This window comes from Staurois parvus, unplaced genomic scaffold (assembly GCF_062004578.1).
Source record: "Staurois parvus isolate SC_StPar_1 unplaced genomic scaffold, SC_StPar_1.0 ptg000636l, whole genome shotgun sequence".
NCBI classification, from domain to species: domain Eukaryota; kingdom Metazoa; phylum Chordata; class Amphibia; order Anura; family Ranidae; genus Staurois; species Staurois parvus.
This window is the reverse complement of record NW_028318432.1, coordinates 8,431,072-8,449,479: the sequence shown is the minus strand read 5'-3', so window position 1 is coordinate 8,449,479 and position 18,408 is coordinate 8,431,072. Positions and strand designations below refer to the sequence as shown.

At 43.6% G+C, this 18,408-nt stretch overlaps 1 protein-coding gene across 1 annotated transcript in view; it reads right to left on the bottom strand.

Annotated features, from left to right (window-relative positions):
- Positions 1–2,089: 2,089 nt before the first annotated feature.
- Positions 2,090–18,408, bottom strand: part of THNSL1 (threonine synthase like 1) — a 35,947-nt gene continuing 19,628 nt past the window's right edge. The window contains exon 2 of the mRNA XM_089693781.1: positions 2,090–12,483. Within this exon, the coding sequence (XP_089549907.1) occupies positions 10,254–12,458 (2,205 nt within the window). The 5' untranslated portion in view covers positions 12,459–12,483 and the 3' untranslated portion in view covers positions 2,090–10,253. The remainder of the gene's footprint in view (positions 12,484–18,408) is intronic.

Genomic DNA, 18,408 nt, shown 5'->3' with positions numbered 1-18,408 from the left:
CCGCAGTCTCTGGTCATCTCCTGTACTGTGTCCGCAGTCTCTGGTCATCTCCTGTAGTGTGTCCGCAGTCTCTGATCATCTCCTGTACTGTGTCCGCAGTCCCTGGTCATCTCCTGTACTGTGTCCGCAGTCCCTGGTCATCTCCTGTACTGTGTCCGCAGTCACTGGTCATCTCCTGTAGTATTTCCACAGTCTCTGGTCATCTCCTGTAGTATGTCCGCAGTCTCTGGTCATCTCCTGTACTGTGTCCGCAGTCTCTGGTCATCTCCTGTACTGTGTCCGCAGTCTCTGGTCATCTCCTGTACTGTGTCCGCAGTCTCTGGTCATCTCCTGTAGTATGTCCACAGTCTCTGGTCATCTCCTGTACTGTGTCCGCAGTCTCTGGTCATCTCCTGTACTATGTCTGCAGTCCATTGGTTCCAAATTTTTTTCTTCTTGTTTTTCTCCTTTAAAATCTAGGTGCGTCTTTTGGAGCGAAAAGTACGGTAGATCTTTGTGGTCCCTGTAACTAGGGCCATGGCAGGCACAAGTCCTTTGCCTACATAGAGGAGTTGATTTACTAAAACTTGAGAGTGCAAAATCTGGTGCGCCTCTGCATAGTAACCAATCAGCTTCCAGGTTTTTTTTTTTGTCAAAACTTAATTGAACAAGCTGAAGTTAGAAGCCGATTTACTCCCATGCACGGCTGCACCAGATTTTGCACTCTCCAGTTTTAGTAAATCAACCCCAATAAGTTCTTTTTTCGTAATGGGACATCGTAAAGATGTCCCATTCAGCATTTCAGAAAGTTGAGGTATGGGTATGCACTGGATGGGACTGTTTCCATTTCACCTGAAACCTTCTTGGCCTGACACCATGGACATTAATAAGTCAGGCTCTTGCCTTTTAAACTCAGGTCCCTGGATGTCATAGTTCCAATACCCCTTGTGGTTTACATGGAACATGGACTGCAGCTTTGTACATCTGTTGCAGCCCTGCTTGTGGAGCATCCTGCCACACATTAAATAAAAGTCACAGCTATGAGTTGTGTGTTGCAGTGGTGGCATTAATGTAGGTCATTCATTTGAATTCAGTGCTGTTTTTTTTCCACAACCGTAGGCACCACTGTACCTGTGCATTGGGTTTACTACTCATACTGGGCACCTTCTTGGAGATTGCTGCCTGTAGGTTCACCCATAGCCCTGCTCCCTGCTATTACATAGCACAGAACAATCTCCAGACAGCTCCTGGAAGCCCAGAGACATCCAGTGGTTGTACAGGCTCAAGGCTTTTATCTTCATGCATTTTATGAATTAAGGCGAAAAACCTTCTGTGTGCAGCAGCCCCCCTAATACTTACCTTTGTAAACAAAACTGTTCTCCTTCCTGTCAGCTCATGCACACTGCTGTGGATGGCTTTGCACAGTACAGCCATCCAAAGCAGTGTGATTACAGTGCAGTATAAACACACGGCCCCATAGTAGAACACACCTAGCACACAGTTAATCATTTGATCTCCCCTCATGTTAACCCCTTCCTGCCCATTGCCATTAGTACAGTGTCAGTGCTTATAGTGAAGCACTAACACAGCACACAGTAAAACAGCACCCAGCACACAGTTAACACTTTAATCGCCCCACGTTAACCCCTTCCTGCCCAGTGTCATTAGTACAGTGTCTGTGCTTTTTATTTGCACCGATCACTGTATTGGTGTCACTGGGGATGTCTAAAATATAGTTTCTCAAAATTGTTGGTCTTTTTTTAGAACGCAAAAAATAAAAACCTCACAGGAGATCAAATACCACCGAAAGAAAGCTCAATTTGTGGGAAAAAAGGCCGTACATTTAATTTGGGTTCAGCATTGCATGACCGTGCAACTGTCAGTTAAAGTAACGTAGTGCCGTAATGCAAAAAATGGCCTGGTCAAGAAGGGGGGGGGGGCATAAATCCTCTGGAGGGCAAGTGGTTAAAAATGCTATTCAGTGTACTTCTTTAGTTGTACATACCTGATGCAGCCACCAGAGGTCACTTGAATTCAAAAAAGAAATTTACATGATGTTTTCTTGGTCACTGATGTAGCAGCAAACTATGGGGACCAAACAAACGCAAACCAAACTGCAATTATTTATTTTTTTTGCATGTTCCTGTTCATAGACAGTACAATGGTCTATATATGATAACAGCGAAATAACCTTTATTTAATAAGCAACAGGGAAATGCAGTCTTCTTCTGTAGCATGCTCTGACATTTAAAGTAAAAACTATAATAGGCAGAGGTGAATTTTAATTTTTAAAGGTATAACTGTTTGAATGTTATGTTTTACACCCTCTTACTTTTAATGTACACTCTTAATTTTTCAAATAAACCTTTAGCCCTGGTTCACATTGCTGTGACCTAAAATGTGACTTTAAGAACTTTAAGCAAAATCTAGTGCAGCCCTGCATGGTATTCAATCAGCTTCTAACTTCAGCTTGTTTAATTAAAGTGATATTAAAAGGCCTTTTTTTTTGTAAGCCAACATGTCCTACTTATCTGCTTTGTGCATTGTTCTTGCACAGAGCAGCCGTGATTCTCCTCTTCTCAGGTCCTCCCTCTTGCCAAGTGTCCCTACAGCAAGATGCTTGCTATGGGGGCACCTGAGCAGGGTCACTCCTCAGTGGCTGCTCTGTGTGTCCATTCACACATGGGGCATGGTTCGGCCCCGCTCCTGCTCTCTTCTCATTGGTTCACTGGCTGTGATTGACAGTAGTGGGATCCAACAGCTACTGCTGCTGTCTCAGCAAATGAGAGAGACTCAGGAGATCCGTGGGTAGGGGCGGACTGACCATTTGGAAACTCGGGCACTGCCCGAGGGCCCGGGGTCAGTGGGGGGCCCCATGAGATGCCCCTGGTACCTTTTTCATAGGCTTTTTTGAGTTTGGGCAAAGACACAGGGGCCCCATGATCCCCTATTGCCCGGGGGCCCCATGAGTTGTCAGTCCGCCCTGTCCGTGGGTCTCATGCACATTGCTGGATCGTGATGTAACTCAGGTAATTATTAGGAGGGGGCTGCAGAACCCATAGAATGCATGAAGGTAAAAAACCTTGAGCCTTTACAACCACATTAAGCTGTAAAGTAGTAGCTAATTGGTTTCTATGCAGCGCTGCACCAGATTTTGCACTCTCCCGTTTTAGTAAATTAACCCCATAAAAAGCCGCATGACGAGTTAAAACACATTCATTTCAATGGGTGCTGTCTTAATACAGCAATTACAGTGCAGAGTTCCTGCGCTACTTTTCTGCGACTTTAGTGAAACTTGCATGCCATAGCCTGCAATGTTAACTCACAAAAGTCGCTAGGGGGTCGCAGCTGTGTGAACTGAGCCTTAGAGTGTTTTTACAGGCACAACTGTTTTTTGGGTGGTTTTTATTGTAGTTTTGGCTAGAGTGCAGAGTGATTAGAACCTCTCTCAGGTTTTTATTTCTTTTCTCTGTATCCCTGTTAGGTAGATTCACCTTCTCTATTTATCCTGGTGACTATTGTCACCAAGACACAAAGCAATCAACAAATATACAAGGTACTTGCACACAGTGTGCACCTTGTTCCTCACAATGTGGTAATAAAGGCATAAAGTCCGTGTATAAACAGTCTCATTGGATAAAACCATGGGTGCAGCATAGATCCAAAAAACACTCTCAGCTCCTGGAAAGGATCCACTCACATGTAGAAAAGAGAACAAGGAGTGTGCTGGAGTTAGTAGAATCAAAGTGATACCATTTATTAAAACGAAACACACATACATGTAAAATAACTGTGTCCAGCCTAGGATGGATGGAGAACCACCATCGAGCAACATGGATCCATAAAAACATAAGGATCGGACAGTGAGAGCCAAAAGGTGGGCAGATCAACGGCATCTTTGACTGCAATGAAGCAGTTAGCTGCAAACAACACATTGATTTGGGAATGGGTGGGCTGCTACATGTTTCAGGGACCCTGCCCTGTTGTACAACAGCCCGGTGGGAGGGAAAGACTGCAGAGCCAATAAGAGAAACAGAGAAAGAGAACTTCCTTGCAATATAATGTAATGTTGCTATCTGATGGACTATAAGTACCAGCCTCATCCAGATTAGGAAGATATACAAATATCAGACAACGTTACAATATCAAACAATGTAACAATGTATTTTAACAATACAAATGTGTATATAAATATATACAAATACAACTAAAGGAACAATGAAAGAATGAACTACACAATTCATGAAATAAAAGGCACGGTAGTGGATAAAATGAATCAGTTCATAGGTATATATTATTATTATTAATAAATATAATCGTGATGGCAATTAAATCATTAAATACATAGAATGAAACTAAAGTCAATAGAGTAAGGTATGAATAAAACTAAATAAAATAAACTAAATCAATTCATGGACAAATATGAAAATTACAGCTCCCAATATCGATTAAATCAAATCAGCTTGTTTTGACTCGGTGGTATCGAACTCTCTCCCGCCTGGCTCAGATCTATCCTGCCGCTGATGCACGCTGCTGGAGGGGTTGTAGACAAAGGGGCACCTTCCTCCATATTTGGTGGTTCTGCCCTAAGAGCAAGGCGTTTTGGGATTTGATTGCCCTATGGGTTGAAAAGCTAACTCTTAGGCCCATCATCTGCTTCCCCTTACATTATCTTAACATGGCTCTACCTCCTCCATCAAGTCAAGTCTTTTAAAAAGAGTGTCATCTCGCATTTGCTGAATGCGGCAAAATCCCTAGACTGGAAGAGGGAGGTGAATAGGATTATGGAGGTGGAATGTTGGGTGCATGGGGTGAAACACCAGCAAGAGAAGTTTAAGGATGTCTGGAGGGAGTGGATGTTCTATTCTGATCAAATTCCAGAAGCATAACTGCAAAGTTTTCTCCTGGAATTTGACCGCAACCCTTTTGACACCTCATACCTGGTTTAATTGCTTCTGTGCAAGCCATCACTGCACCTAACCCGCCCACCATCCCTGGTTTTATACTTCTGGTTTTCTTATGAAATGCTCCTTTTTTCTCCTACTTATTTCTGTGTGGTTGGGTGCTGTACCATACAGGCATCGATACATACAATGTATATTTTTTTGCCTTTGTCTGGGAATGACTCTTTATGTACTTCTTCTATGTGATTGTATTTTGTCAACCCATGCACTCCTTTTCTAATGCTTTACAGTGAGGACACCTCATTTCTAATGCCTTGTTTTTTCTCTGTAATTTTTCTTCTTTGGAAAATAAAAAAACTTTGAATATACAAAAAAAAAAAAAAAGTCAAATCAGTTTGAATACTTGTGTACTATAGATTGGATCAGTACCATATGAAGAACAACTGTATGTGTATCATTTTTGCACTACTAGGAACAAATGTCTAACACCACATGTGAATAGACATGCCTGCAGATGAATATGTACATTCTAAAATGGCAATTTGTAATTAAAAATGAAGATTATAAAAAAAAGTGGTTAAAAAGCACCCTGCATACTATTACAAAGTCCCGTGGGGGATTGCAAAAAAACTAGGGAAGTTAGTGTAAATATGATAGAGAGATAAAATTAAGCATAAAAGAATGTGAATCTCAAGCTCCTCGTTGATCCCCTGGGGGCCAAGGAGCTGAGATTAAAAATACAGAAAGTTTCTCTGCAGCAGAGTTTTGCAAATCTTTCCACCACAGAGTCAAGGGGAACGTGTTCTATGACCCACACATGGAGGCCCTCTATGGAGCAGCCATGCTTCACCTTAAAGTGCCTGGGAACACTATGGTCAGTATTGTCCTCCTGAACTCCCCAAAGCGAGCCCTGACAGTGCAGGTAAGGCAAAAAATTAAGTATTCATTGGCACAAGTGAAAAATTAATTAATGGGATACGTTTTACCATTACTATCCCTGATGTTCTTCTGTCGGTGTTCTACAAATCTGCACATTTTACACTTGAGTTTTTTTCACTGGAACATTACAGTGACGTTACAAAAAATGGCTAGGGAATGGGACACTGTTTTGGTTGAAACCGGTAGTTTACTGGGAGTAATGTTTAATATTGTAGGCCCTCTTGTAGACAAATCTGGGCCTCAACAGAAGGAGTGGCTCTTAATTGGGGTCCCTAAAGAGGACCTCCTAATGTCATGAAATAATCCTCTCCATTTGTCTGTATTTTAAGTGTAATTGGATGATACATTTAATTTCAGAACTATGGGCTCAGAACACATGGTGGAGATGGAGGGACATTTCTGACAGGCTTGTTGAATGAGAGTGGTATCATAACCTTTTTCAAAGAACCTATCTATCAAGATTTGACATTGCGCAGAATAATCATCATCCAGGGTACAGTTTTTGTACAGCCTACAGAACTGCACCTTGGGGATGTTGGCAATCCATATAGAATGACGATAACTCCGGTAGTGCAAATATGAAATCCCAGAGGTGGGTCCTAAAGATAATTTGGCAATTCCTATGGCCAAAAATGTGTGGAATTCCACACTTGTGAATGAAAGCCCTAAGTTGTTGTCATTTTAGTGCTGCTAGAACACATCTGTGGTGGATGAGTGGCCAACTCATATGGCAATGATGTCAGCTACGGTATATACCTGCAGTAAAAGATGATGTGCGCAGGGAAGCTGTTATTCTTCCAGATATGGGATTTCCATCCCATGGTGAGATTGGCATAGCAGAGTGCAAAGAATACTCCCATAGCTGTGCCCCATAGAGGTAATTATCTCCTTGGACTGTAAAATAATTATGCTCCAGGCAGAAGCAGGTGCCCTCCAACATTAATTAGGCCTGGGCTGGGTGTAAGTGGGACTCATGGCCTAGAAAGTGGCCTAATGCAGTAATGTCCACCTCATGGGGAATAGAGGTGTACAGGGAGCTGACATCGAGCGGCAGTCAACTATAGGAGGGCTTCCATTGTTAGTTTCTAAGAGTATCCAAAAGTTTTAACCAATCCTTTTCAGAAGACTGGAGAGATTGTACTATAGGTTGTAGGAAACAATATATAATGGGATAACCCACTGGCAGGGCCAGCGCTTCCACTAGGCGGCCACCGAGGGTGCAATGCCACATCTGTGTGGGATGCAGCCACGTCATGAATGAACCTCCAGCTGAGGGGATTGGCGGCAAAGGAGAGGAGGAAAGGAAAGAAACATGCCAGGTGTCTGGGGGCCAGTGTAGCAGCTGAACTGCCACTTCTACCAGTGTTACTCTCAGACTCTGACCCTTACTGCAAGCCAGCTGCCGACTGCTGATCACTGTGGCGTTCCAGCCCTTCACTTCCCATTCAGAGGAGGCGGAGCTGCACCTGCGGAAGAAGGTAATGTCTTATTCTGATGTCTCGTGTCTGTGTGAGTGTGACCCGGCCAGCTGGCCGTCCATCACATATGCAATGTGTCAGTGAGTGATGACATCATCACAGTCCCAGTGCCTGCTGATCTGATCTTGCTACTAAATATTCCATGGTCAAATGTTAGTGGAAGCAACTTGGAACAGCAGCAACTCAGGCACGAAGTGGTAGGCCACATAAAATGACAGCGCTGGGTCAGCGCATGCTGAAGCGCACAGAGGTCACCAACTGTCTGCAGAGTCAACAGCTAAAGACCTCAAAACTTTGTGTGGCCTTCAGATTAGCACAACAACAGTGCATAGAGAGCTTCATGTAATGGGTTGCCATGGCCGAGCAGCTGCATCGAAGCCTTACATCACCAAGTACAAAGCAAAGCGTTGGATGCAAGGGTGTAAAGCACGCCACCACTGGACTCTAGAGCAGTGGAGACGTGTTCTCTGGAGTGACGAATCACTCTTCTCTGTCTGGCAATCTGATGAACGTGTCTGGGTTTGGCAGTTGCCAGGAGAACGGTACTTGCCTGACTGCATTGTGCCAAGTGTAAAGTTTTGTGGAGGGGGGGATTATGGCGTGGGGTTGTTTTTCAAGGGTTGAGTTCCAGTGAACTCTTAAGGCATCAGCATACCAAGACATTTTGGATAATTTCATGCTCCTAACTTTGTGGGGACAGTTTGGGGATGGCTCCTTCCTGTTCCAACATGACTGCACTCAAGTGCACAAAGCAAGGTCCATAAGGACATGAATAAGCAAGTTTGGGGTGTTGGAACTTAACTGGCCTGCACAAAGTCCTGACATCAACCCCATAGAACACCTTTAGGATGAATTCGAGTGTAAACTGTGATCCAGGCCTTCCTGTCTGACATCAGTGCCTGACCTCACAAATGCGCTTCTGGAAGAATGGTCAAACCTTCCCATAGACACACTTCTAAACTTTGTGGACAGCCTTTCCAGAAACGTTGAAGCTGTTATACCTGTAAAGGGCGGGGCCAACTCATTATTGAACCCTACAGACTAAGACTGGGATGCCATTAACGTTCATGCGCATGGTTAGGTAGGTGTCCCAGTCAGCTTTTTTTTTTTTTACTTCTCATGCTGATATATGTTATCTGCTCCTTTTACAACAATTCTGGGCAGTCTTCCAGACCCTGAAGAAGTGGGCATCTTAAGACCCCTAAACAGGTTTGCAGGTTGAAAAACTAGAGCAAATAAAAGGATACAATTTAAAATATTGACGTTCACTTTGTCACTCAGCAATTGATATACAGCAGTGTTTCATGTTGGCCCCAAAATAGCTTAAAACTACAGCCCTTTGCTTACTTTTATCCAGCACTTGGGGCACTTTTCCTTCCCACTGAAGCAAGGCACTTTTCATTCCCACTGACACCAACAGTGGAGCACTATTCCTCCTACTGAAACCAACAATGGGGCACCATTATTCCAACTGACACCAACAATGGGGCACTATTTTTCCTACTTATACAATGGGGTACTAGTCCTCCTACTGACACCAATGATGGGGCACTATTTCTTCCACTGACACCACCAATGGGGCACTAGTCCTCCCACCAATACCAACAATACCAATTAAAGGGGCACTATGTAATTTTTTTTACTTCCACTGAGCACCAAGCCTGAGGCATTGTTTACTCCCTCTGACATGGAGCATTTCCCTCTCTCACTGGCCACACTCTGGCCCCCCTAAGATCTGAGGGACAGTAAACTGGCCCTTTGTTTAGAAAGTTTGGGGACTCCTGGAATATCAGAAGTATTAAAAATACAATGCTTTACTAAGAGAGTTGAGACAGTTAACTTACAAAAAGAAAATATAAAATAATTTAGTAAATAAGGTGATGCGGTTTCACTTAAACACCCAACCATGTGTAAGGGAAGTAAAAAAAAAAAAAAAATAATAATTTTTAATTAGTTGTTTGAAGTGAACACAGTTTCATCCTATTCACGAAGTGAACATTCATTTTACAGTATAAAAATACATTTTGTAAAGAGAACAGTCCTTATTCCTTTAGTAAAGCAACCCCATTAGTTATTTCAGTACTAAAAGCAATTTATAGGAAAAACTAAGACAGGCAAAAGGCGAGCTAGAAAACACTTGACCTTGCCTATCAAAGTCTGTATTAGCATGTCAAAATATCCAGGAGCAACCAAAGAGACACCAAATGTTGCAACTTTTCACATTTTTCCACATGGAAAAGGCAGTGACAATAATATCCTAGGTGAAAAATTATCACATGGCAGGTGTGATCTTCCTGTAAGGTCATTAATAGCAGCAAAATCAAAAAAGAGCATTGGACCCTGCTGCCATATTCTCAGGATAGAGAAATCAGTTTTGAGTGGCATTTCTATTTATCCAATTACCCCTAAAGTCAGGGATATTAATTTCCATTGGTCTAAATGCCCTCAGTGTAGTTATGATCACACTTCATTTGCTGTTCAAATATAGCAATCAAATAACAAACAAGCTTTTGCCACTAGTAACCCATCTGAAATAGCTATTTCTATAAATGAACGATACAAGGGTGTGGTGCCATTCATACCACTTAAGTCCGGATTACGCATTCAGCACAATCCATGGACTGCAATCATAGCAACATAACAGACCCTAAAGGAAACACCATCAATTTTGTCGTCATCCTCTGGCAGTATTTAGAGACATGAGTTGTTTTCCTACAACTCACAATGCCTTCCGACCCCAACACATTACATTAGTCATTTTCTCAAACTAATTTTAGTCCGTTTGAGTGAAGGTCTTTCCTTTTTCAAATTAGCATTGAAATAGCTTTCCTGAAACATTTTCCTAATCTGCTTGAGTGGAAGCTTTTTGGCTGCGGTTTGTTTCTCTACTCTATCGAATGTCTGGCTTTTCAAGGAGAAATCTTTGCAGGAAAGATTATAGCTGCCACAACTGCTAGTAAACCTTCAAGAATTGTTTTTGAAGGTAATTTTGAACATGGTCCATTATTTGGTTTGAATCAGCTTCACAAACACAGCTCTTATGAGACTCCCTGTCTTTAAGCATTGTTAAGAGTGCCTTGTGAGCAGGAGGCAAGGGACGGAAGGAATTTAATACATGAAGCTGGCTTAATGGGCTTTGCTTAATTTCTTCAATCCTCAAAGCTTGCAAAATAACAGGTGCAAACTTAGAATAATGAGCTGTACATGAGATGATAACTGGACAAGTACGGTCTTGCACCCTGTCGGCCACAACTTTGGCAACTGCTGTGTGTGTGTCCATGATATATCCACTTGTACTATGTACAGAGTGGATTGCGGACAAGCAGTCTGCCTCAGAGCACCAGCTGCCAATAATGTCATTCTGGAGAATTTTTAATACATTTTCTGGCAGCTGAAAATGACCTTGACTTTGTAACTGACTGTAAAGTTTTTTAACAAGCTCACCATCCTGGTTAGAGATAAGATGCAAGTACCTCTCTAAGTTCGACGATTTAAGAATATCAATTGCTGGTGAATGGGATGGCAGTAATGTTCGACCCCTGAGGTCATAATGTCCGGTTTTAATAAAATCTGTCAAAACGTGGTTTTGATTGGAGGCACAGATGAACTTTCGAATGGGTATTCCCAACTGTTTTGCGTAAACTGCAGCTAGTATGTTGCCAAAGTTACCGGTGGGAATACATACGTCAACTGGGTTCCCAAAAGTTATAATACCCTGACTGACTAGATCAAGATAAGCAGAAGCATGGTACACAACCTGCGGCAGCAGCCTGGCCCAGTTGATCGAATTGGCAGTACTCAGAGTAGTTCCGTATTCAGCTGTAAGAAAGCCAGAGTAATCAGGATTGGTGCACATTCCTTTTATTGCACTCTGACAGAAATCAAAATCAGAATTTACTCCAAGTGCCAACCCGTTATCCCCTTGACAAGCAATAATCTGTGATTTTTGCACCAGGCTTATTCCATTTTCGGGGTAGAGACAGAAGACAGCCATCCTTCGCCTGTCAAGGTCACTGAGGCGGCTAAACCCGTCCAGAACAGCACTACCTGTGTCTCCAGAAGTAGCCACAAGGACTAGATAGTTACATGTTTTGGGGACACAATAAGCAAACACATGAGGCATAAACTGCAAGGCCAAGTCTTTGAAAGAAGCAGTTGGTCCATGAAAGAGTTCAAGAATGAATTGATTGCCAGACAAATGCCTGATGGGAGCAATTTTGCTACATGTAAAGTTTTCACTGTATGCCTTTTCAATGATTTCTCCTAAAACAACAGCTGGGACATCAGCTGGGTGGATGCATCTTTCCAGTATTATCTGTGCCCTTTCAGCATAAGTTGACTTAACCAATCTTCCCCACTCACCAGCAGTAAGCTTTGGCAGACCATTTTTGGGAATGTAGAGTCCACCATCAGCAGCTAAACCCTCAATGACAACGTCACTAAAGAATTTTGCTTTGTCTTGGCTTATTTCAGCTTCACAACTTTGTGATCTAGTAGAAACAAAAGTATCAGAGTCTACATTCTGATATTTTTTTACTGCATCAATTACTTTTTCAGCCAAAGCCTCTACAGTATCTCCCTTCTGGCAGAGTACACGCACATCATGCCACTTTTTATAAAAACAGTTCCTTTTTTGAAGTATGTCGCCAATTGAAGCTCCAGACCTTTGCCCAACAATACGATCCACTTTCATTCCTTCCAGCCTCTCAATTATATCCTGCGTATTGACATCAAGGTAAACAACTAAGCCATTTTTCTTTGTGTGTTCCATGCTGCTAGTGTGAAGAGGGTTGGAGCCCGTAAGGGAAATCACACTTCCAGATGCTGAAAACTTTAAAAGGGCTTTTCCTTCCTCTTCTAAAAACTGCTCATCGCCAACTTCCTGCAATTTATTGGACACACTCATTTTCCAGTCTTTTTCAAGGACATCGTCATCCACGTCTATAACAGGACAACCTAGCTTGTGGCCAAGAATTCTACCAACTGAGGTCTTCCCGGACCCTGGAGGACCCATCAAGATAAGATTCTTTTCTCCTACAAGGGAACGGAGGGTGGAAAACCATAATTTAAGCAGTCTGGAATGTGTTGCTGGTTTTGAAAATAGAATGTGAAACATTTTATTCCTGGAATGTTTGTTAAAAAGGCGGGCACCTGCCATTGACTGGGTAAACTTGATGCGAGATCTGTTAACACATTTAAAAGAAAATTAATAAGACATGATAATGTACAGTTGGAAAATACAATTTATTTGGCAAGAATGGCAAGTAAGTGAGAATATATAAACACATAAAATGTGGTAAGAAAACATTGAGATACATTTAAATGCAATACAAAAAAAAAATGCTTCTCATTGCATAATAATAATGAAAAAAGGGGAAAAAAGGAGACTTGCAACCTCCCTGTGTCAGAAGCTGGATACATGTTTTTTTTTTTACAATAGAGCAGACAAAATAAGCAGGGGAACCCTACAAGTAGGATCTAAAAGTATGAAAGGAAAAAAAAAAAGAAAAGAAAAAATTTAAAGCTGAACTTTAGGGTGCTCTTACATTTTCTCCTAAAATGTTTCTTCACGTACATAAAAAAAAAAAAAAAATTTCCTGTATCTTACTTAGTTTTACTAAAAATCAAACTTTAATAATACTGTGAAGTGATCATCCTTACTCTCACAGGTGAGGTATATCTGACTGTTGTAAGAAGGATCATTGAGGCGCCTGACATCATCTCCTTTGGCCAGTGGATATGTCCCAATGAACTGTGATGTGCCCCAATGAAATGTCCTATGACGCACTGGGACACTAGCAATGGATGTGGGTGGATTGTAGACAGGTACAGTGCATTTTTTTTACACTTCTGAGTTCGGGAGAGCATTTTCATGTCCTGTCAATTACGTCCCATAGACATGGACGGGTGGATCAGAATTGGAGTATCAGCAGTCAATGTGCTCCCAACACTGAGAGCAGCAGCGTATTTACATAATGGCAGATCAGAAAGAAACACGCAGGGGCAGGTACACAACTGGCGACCCTGCTCAAGAGAATGCATAGCTACCATTATTGGGGAGAGTGAGCTCTGGAAAGCAGAACATTACAGACCAATTATTTAGTGACTGTTGCACAATAGGATAAAAAGACCCAAGACTGAGCCAAGGTATAAGAACAATGTTACAAAGATGAATTTTTGGTTCTGATCACAGTTACCGGTAAGCTTTAATGTTAGCCAACAAAATCTAATAATATAGAAAACATATAGGGAAAACTATTTAAAAAAGAAAGCTACTTAAAGTGGAACTAAGCTTCTTCCAGGCACCGTTTTCATTGGCTGTGCTAGCAGGTCTCAGAAAATCACACTGGTGTCACTTTTGGTGTCTTTGGAGAAATAAAAAGTGCATGCCTTATTGAAGTGTCTCATGTGTCTTCAGAACTTTATTCTCAGCCTGTCCAATTGGCATCTAAAAAAGGAACTCAGGACTAACAAAGTATATAAAAATGAGCATTTAATAATGACTCTATAAAGGCACAGTATTTAATTACAATATTGCTTTCAGTAAACATATATATGGACAAAAGTACATTCAGCAATTGATACATACAATCCGAAGAAGCACTTTGAGACCTCACTCTTCCCTGCATTGTGTCTGGGTGCCTTTCTCAGGGTAATTCACTCATCTTTCTTTATGTGCTCTGGATATATTAATGATTCTATATATCAGCTGCTGAATGCCATTTTGACCTTATATGTTCTTTTCACTGCAAGCACTATTGTAATAAAATACTCTGCCTTTATACTTATTAAATGTGCATTTTGTTGTGTGTTACTCCTGAGCTTCTGTTTTGGTTACCGTTTGGGGGAACAATATAACGGTTTCCCCTCTGAAGACTTTTTTTTAAATCAGGTATAGCTTTATTGAACAAATTACAGCATCCCAGAGCAGTAAGATCATACAAAAAATAGAGACATTTCCAAAGCAGTTACTTTCATTTACAGTCTTGTCTAAGTGACCTTAAAAAAAAAATAAGGAGCTACAAAAAGCATTGAAAGATACACCATAAACATCAACTCCACTGTCCCCCGGGCACTGCAACACAATCATGTTTATAAGTTCCCTGGAACTTAGACCCTGTATGTAAAGCCATGGTGCCCACAGATTCTCAAATTTACCAGGACAACATCTGTGTTGTCCAATACTTTTGGTCCCTTGAAAAAGGGAGGATGGCTATTCTTAAGAGCTGTAATTCCTAAACCCTTCCTCCAATTTGGATGTACACACCCTAAAATTAAACCGGAGAGTGTGCACGGTCAGCCTATTTCCATTATAGAACTATATCTTGAATATGTTTTGGTAAATACCTGAAAAAACTAAAATTACACTTGTGTCCAAATATATATGGACCTAACTGTATCGCCACAGATTGGAAACGTCTCATCCCATTTGTCTCCCGTTCCATTTGGAAAGTTTAGCACCTTCTGTTCTGCCTTTTTCCTGTTTTAATTCGTATTAGTGTGCTAGGATCTATTTACTGTCCCACTGGCATCTCTCTTGGCTTATGTTAGACTCCCTGAAGCATACAAATCCTTCATTTTTCCACAGACATACAGTCAGGTCCATAAATATTGCGACATTGACACAATTCTAACATTTTTGGCTCTATACACCACCACAATGGATTTGAAATGAAACACACAAGATGTGCTTTAACTGCAGACTGTCAGCTTTAATTTGAGGGTATTTATATCCAAATCAGGTGAACGGTGTAGGAATTACAACAGTTTGCATATGAGCCTCCCACTTGTTAAGGGACCAAAAGTAATGGGACAATTGGCTTCTCATCTGTTCCATGGCCAGGTGGGTTTTATTCCCTCATTATCCCAATTACAATGAGCAGATAAAAGGTCCAGAGTTAATTTCAAGTGTGCTATTTGCATTTGGAATCTGTTGCTGTCAACTCTCAAGATGAGATCTAGAGATGAGCGAATCGAACTAGGCGAAGTGGAATTCGTTTCAAATATTAGGAAAATTTCGATTCGCGACGAATCCGAAAATTAGCATACTTCGGATGCGCGAATCAAAATTTTTCCTAAAATGGCGGCGACATGTGCGGCGACGGAGCGGGGATGTCTGGGAAGGCGCTCAGACAAGGCGCGCTGACCCATAATGCATTCATTCATGACATGTGATCGCATTAGCCAATCAGCAGCCAGCCAGCCAGCACTGTGTAATGGTCGAGCTATAAATGGCGGCCATTTTAGAATTCTCCATTTGCCTCCAGTCATTCGAGAGAGGCAGAGCTGTCTGTATTGAGGGAGAGAGTTAGGGACACAGAAACGTTACTTAGGGCCACAGAATCGTTACTTAGGGCCACAGAAACGTTACTTAGGGCCACAGAAACGTTACTGAGGGACAGACACAGAATTGTTACTGAGGGACAGACACAGAATTGTTACTGAGGGACAGACACAGAATTGTTACTGAGGGACAGACACAGAATTGTTACTGAGGGACACAGAATTGTTACTGAGGGACACAGAATTGTTACTGAGGGACAGACACAGAATTATTACTGAGGGACACAGAATTGTTACTGAGGGACAGACACAGAATTGTTACTGAGGGACAGACACAGAATTGTTACTGAGGGACAGACACAGAATTGTTACTGAGGGACAGACACAGAATTGTTACTGAGGGACAGACACAGAATTGTTACTGAGGGACAGACACAGAATTGTTACTGAGGGACAGACACAGAATTGTTACTGAGGGACAGACACAGAATTGTTACTGAGGGACAGACACAGAATTGTTACTGAGGGACAGACACAGAATTGTTACTGAGGGACAGACACAGAATTGTTACTGAGGGACAGACACAGAATTGTTACTGAGGGACAGACACAGAATTGTTACTGAGGGACAGACACAGAATTGTTACTCAGGGACAGACACAGAATTGTTACTCAGGGACAGACACAGAATTGTTACTCAGGGACAGACACAGAATTGTTACTCAGGGACAGACACAGAATTGTTACTCAGGGACACATGATCGTTGAATTAAAGAGTATGTCAGACAACATGCAGAGGAGTGGCAGAGGAGGCAATATTTTAGGAGCGAGCAGACGTGGCAGCAGAGGAAGGGGTCGAGGCAGCACTAGTCGCAGCCAGAGGCCATTGCTCCCGGTGTCATCCAGCGGTCGTGTCTCCACCGACAACCCTGCCGTCATCGATTGGTTGGCTCAGTCGTCTTCCTCTTCCCAGGTCACCTCTGACACCTACAGCCAACGGTCGGTGGGTACGTCAGACACAACCGTTAGTTGGCATGGCCCGGGAGCAAGCCCACTGAAATCACGTGTCCTCGACCTGCCCCTGTCCTTTGGTGTTCCCTCACCAAGCGAAGTATCGCATGCTGTGGGCTCAGCCCCACTGTACAGTGAGGAAGAGCTAACAGAGGGCGGTCAGGAACGGGGGGAGACATCCGCCTCTTCAGCAGCCAGGCGAAGAAGTAGTGGCGAGGAGAGTGGCTCGGTAGCCGGTCTAGAGACAGGTCTGTCTCCTGACCCACACGCAGCCGAGGGGGCTAGTAGTGAGGCGGAAACCCTAATTGATGATGAGGCTGATCGCACTTGGCAGCCTCGTCATCAGGCTATTGCTTCGGCATCATCAGGAGAAGAGGGTGGCAGCTTGGCAGCGAGCAAAACAGTCGGTGGGTTGCCCAGGAGGCAGCAGGGTCGCAGCAGTGTCAGTGGAGGCAAACGGCCACGGAGTAGAGCACCAGCTCCACTGCAGCCTACCACCACGGCCAGTAGTGGTGCCGGTGTGCACGGAGGAAGTAGCAGTCAGCCAGTGAGGAGTATCGGGGGCAAAGTTTTCTACTCGGCGGTGTGGCAATTTTTCGTCAAGCCGCCCGAGGAAGTAAACGTAGCCGTATGTCGACTATGTGGCCAGAAAGTCAAGCGTGGCCAGGGGGCCCGTGTTGGGACTACAGCGTTGCGGCAGCATATGCAGCGTCGCCATTTGGTGGCCTGGGAAAACCGTGATAAAGATACGGCGGTTCTGCCTGCCCCAGCCCCCGCTCCATCACCCGCTCCGTTACTTGCTCCATCACCCGACGTCAATCTCCCTCTATCAGCCAGTCAAGGCTCCAACACCTCTGCTGAGGGGAGTTGTCGCTCGTTGGCATCTTCCGCTCGTTCAGATGCTCCTTCTCCTGCTACTCCTCTTCACGGATTCCGTCAGCAGTCTTTCTTGGAATCCGTTTCCAAGAGACAACAGTTTGCGAGCACGCACCCGACGGTGCAAAAGCTGAACGTCCTCCTGTCCAAGTTGCTGGTGCTGCAGTCCCTCCCTTTCCAAGTGGTGGACTCAGCACCTTTCCGAGAAATGATGGCTTGTGCCGCGCCGCGGTGGAGAGTGCCAAGCCGGCATTTCTTCGCCAAAAAGGCAGTGCCAGCCCTGCATTCACATGTAGAAGAGATGGTGGGCCAGTCTTTGAGCATGTCGGTCTCTGCCAAAGTGCACGGCAGCGCCGACGTGTGGAGCTGTAACTACGGTCAGGGACAGTACATGTCATTTACGGCCCACTGGGTGAACGTGGTGCCGGCACAGCCGCACCAGCAACTTGGACAGGTCACGCCGCTTTTGCCTCCACGTTTGCACGTCCTTGGTCCACAAAAGATGTCCGCCTCTACCACCTCTTCTTCCGCCGTGTCCTCAGCCGCCACCCCCGTGCCAAGTCCCATTACCCGACCGGCATATCACATGTGCAGGGCGCAACGGTGTCACGCTGTGCTGCACCTGGTATGCCTTGGCGAACGTAGTCACACAGGGGAGGAACTTCTCAGTGTAATGAACAGAGAAATCGACAGATGGCGGTCTCCGCGCAAACTCAAAATCGGAACCATGTTGACCGACAACGGAAAGAACATGGTGTCTGCTCTGCGTCAAGGAAGGTTGTGCCATGCGCCATGCATGGCTCACGTGTTCAATCTGGTTGTCAAGTGGTTCCTAAAATCCACCATCCCACTGCAAGACATCCTTAAAATGTCACGTAAACTTTGCATGCATTTCAGCCATTCCTACACCGCAAAGCACACCCTCTTTGAGCTGCAGC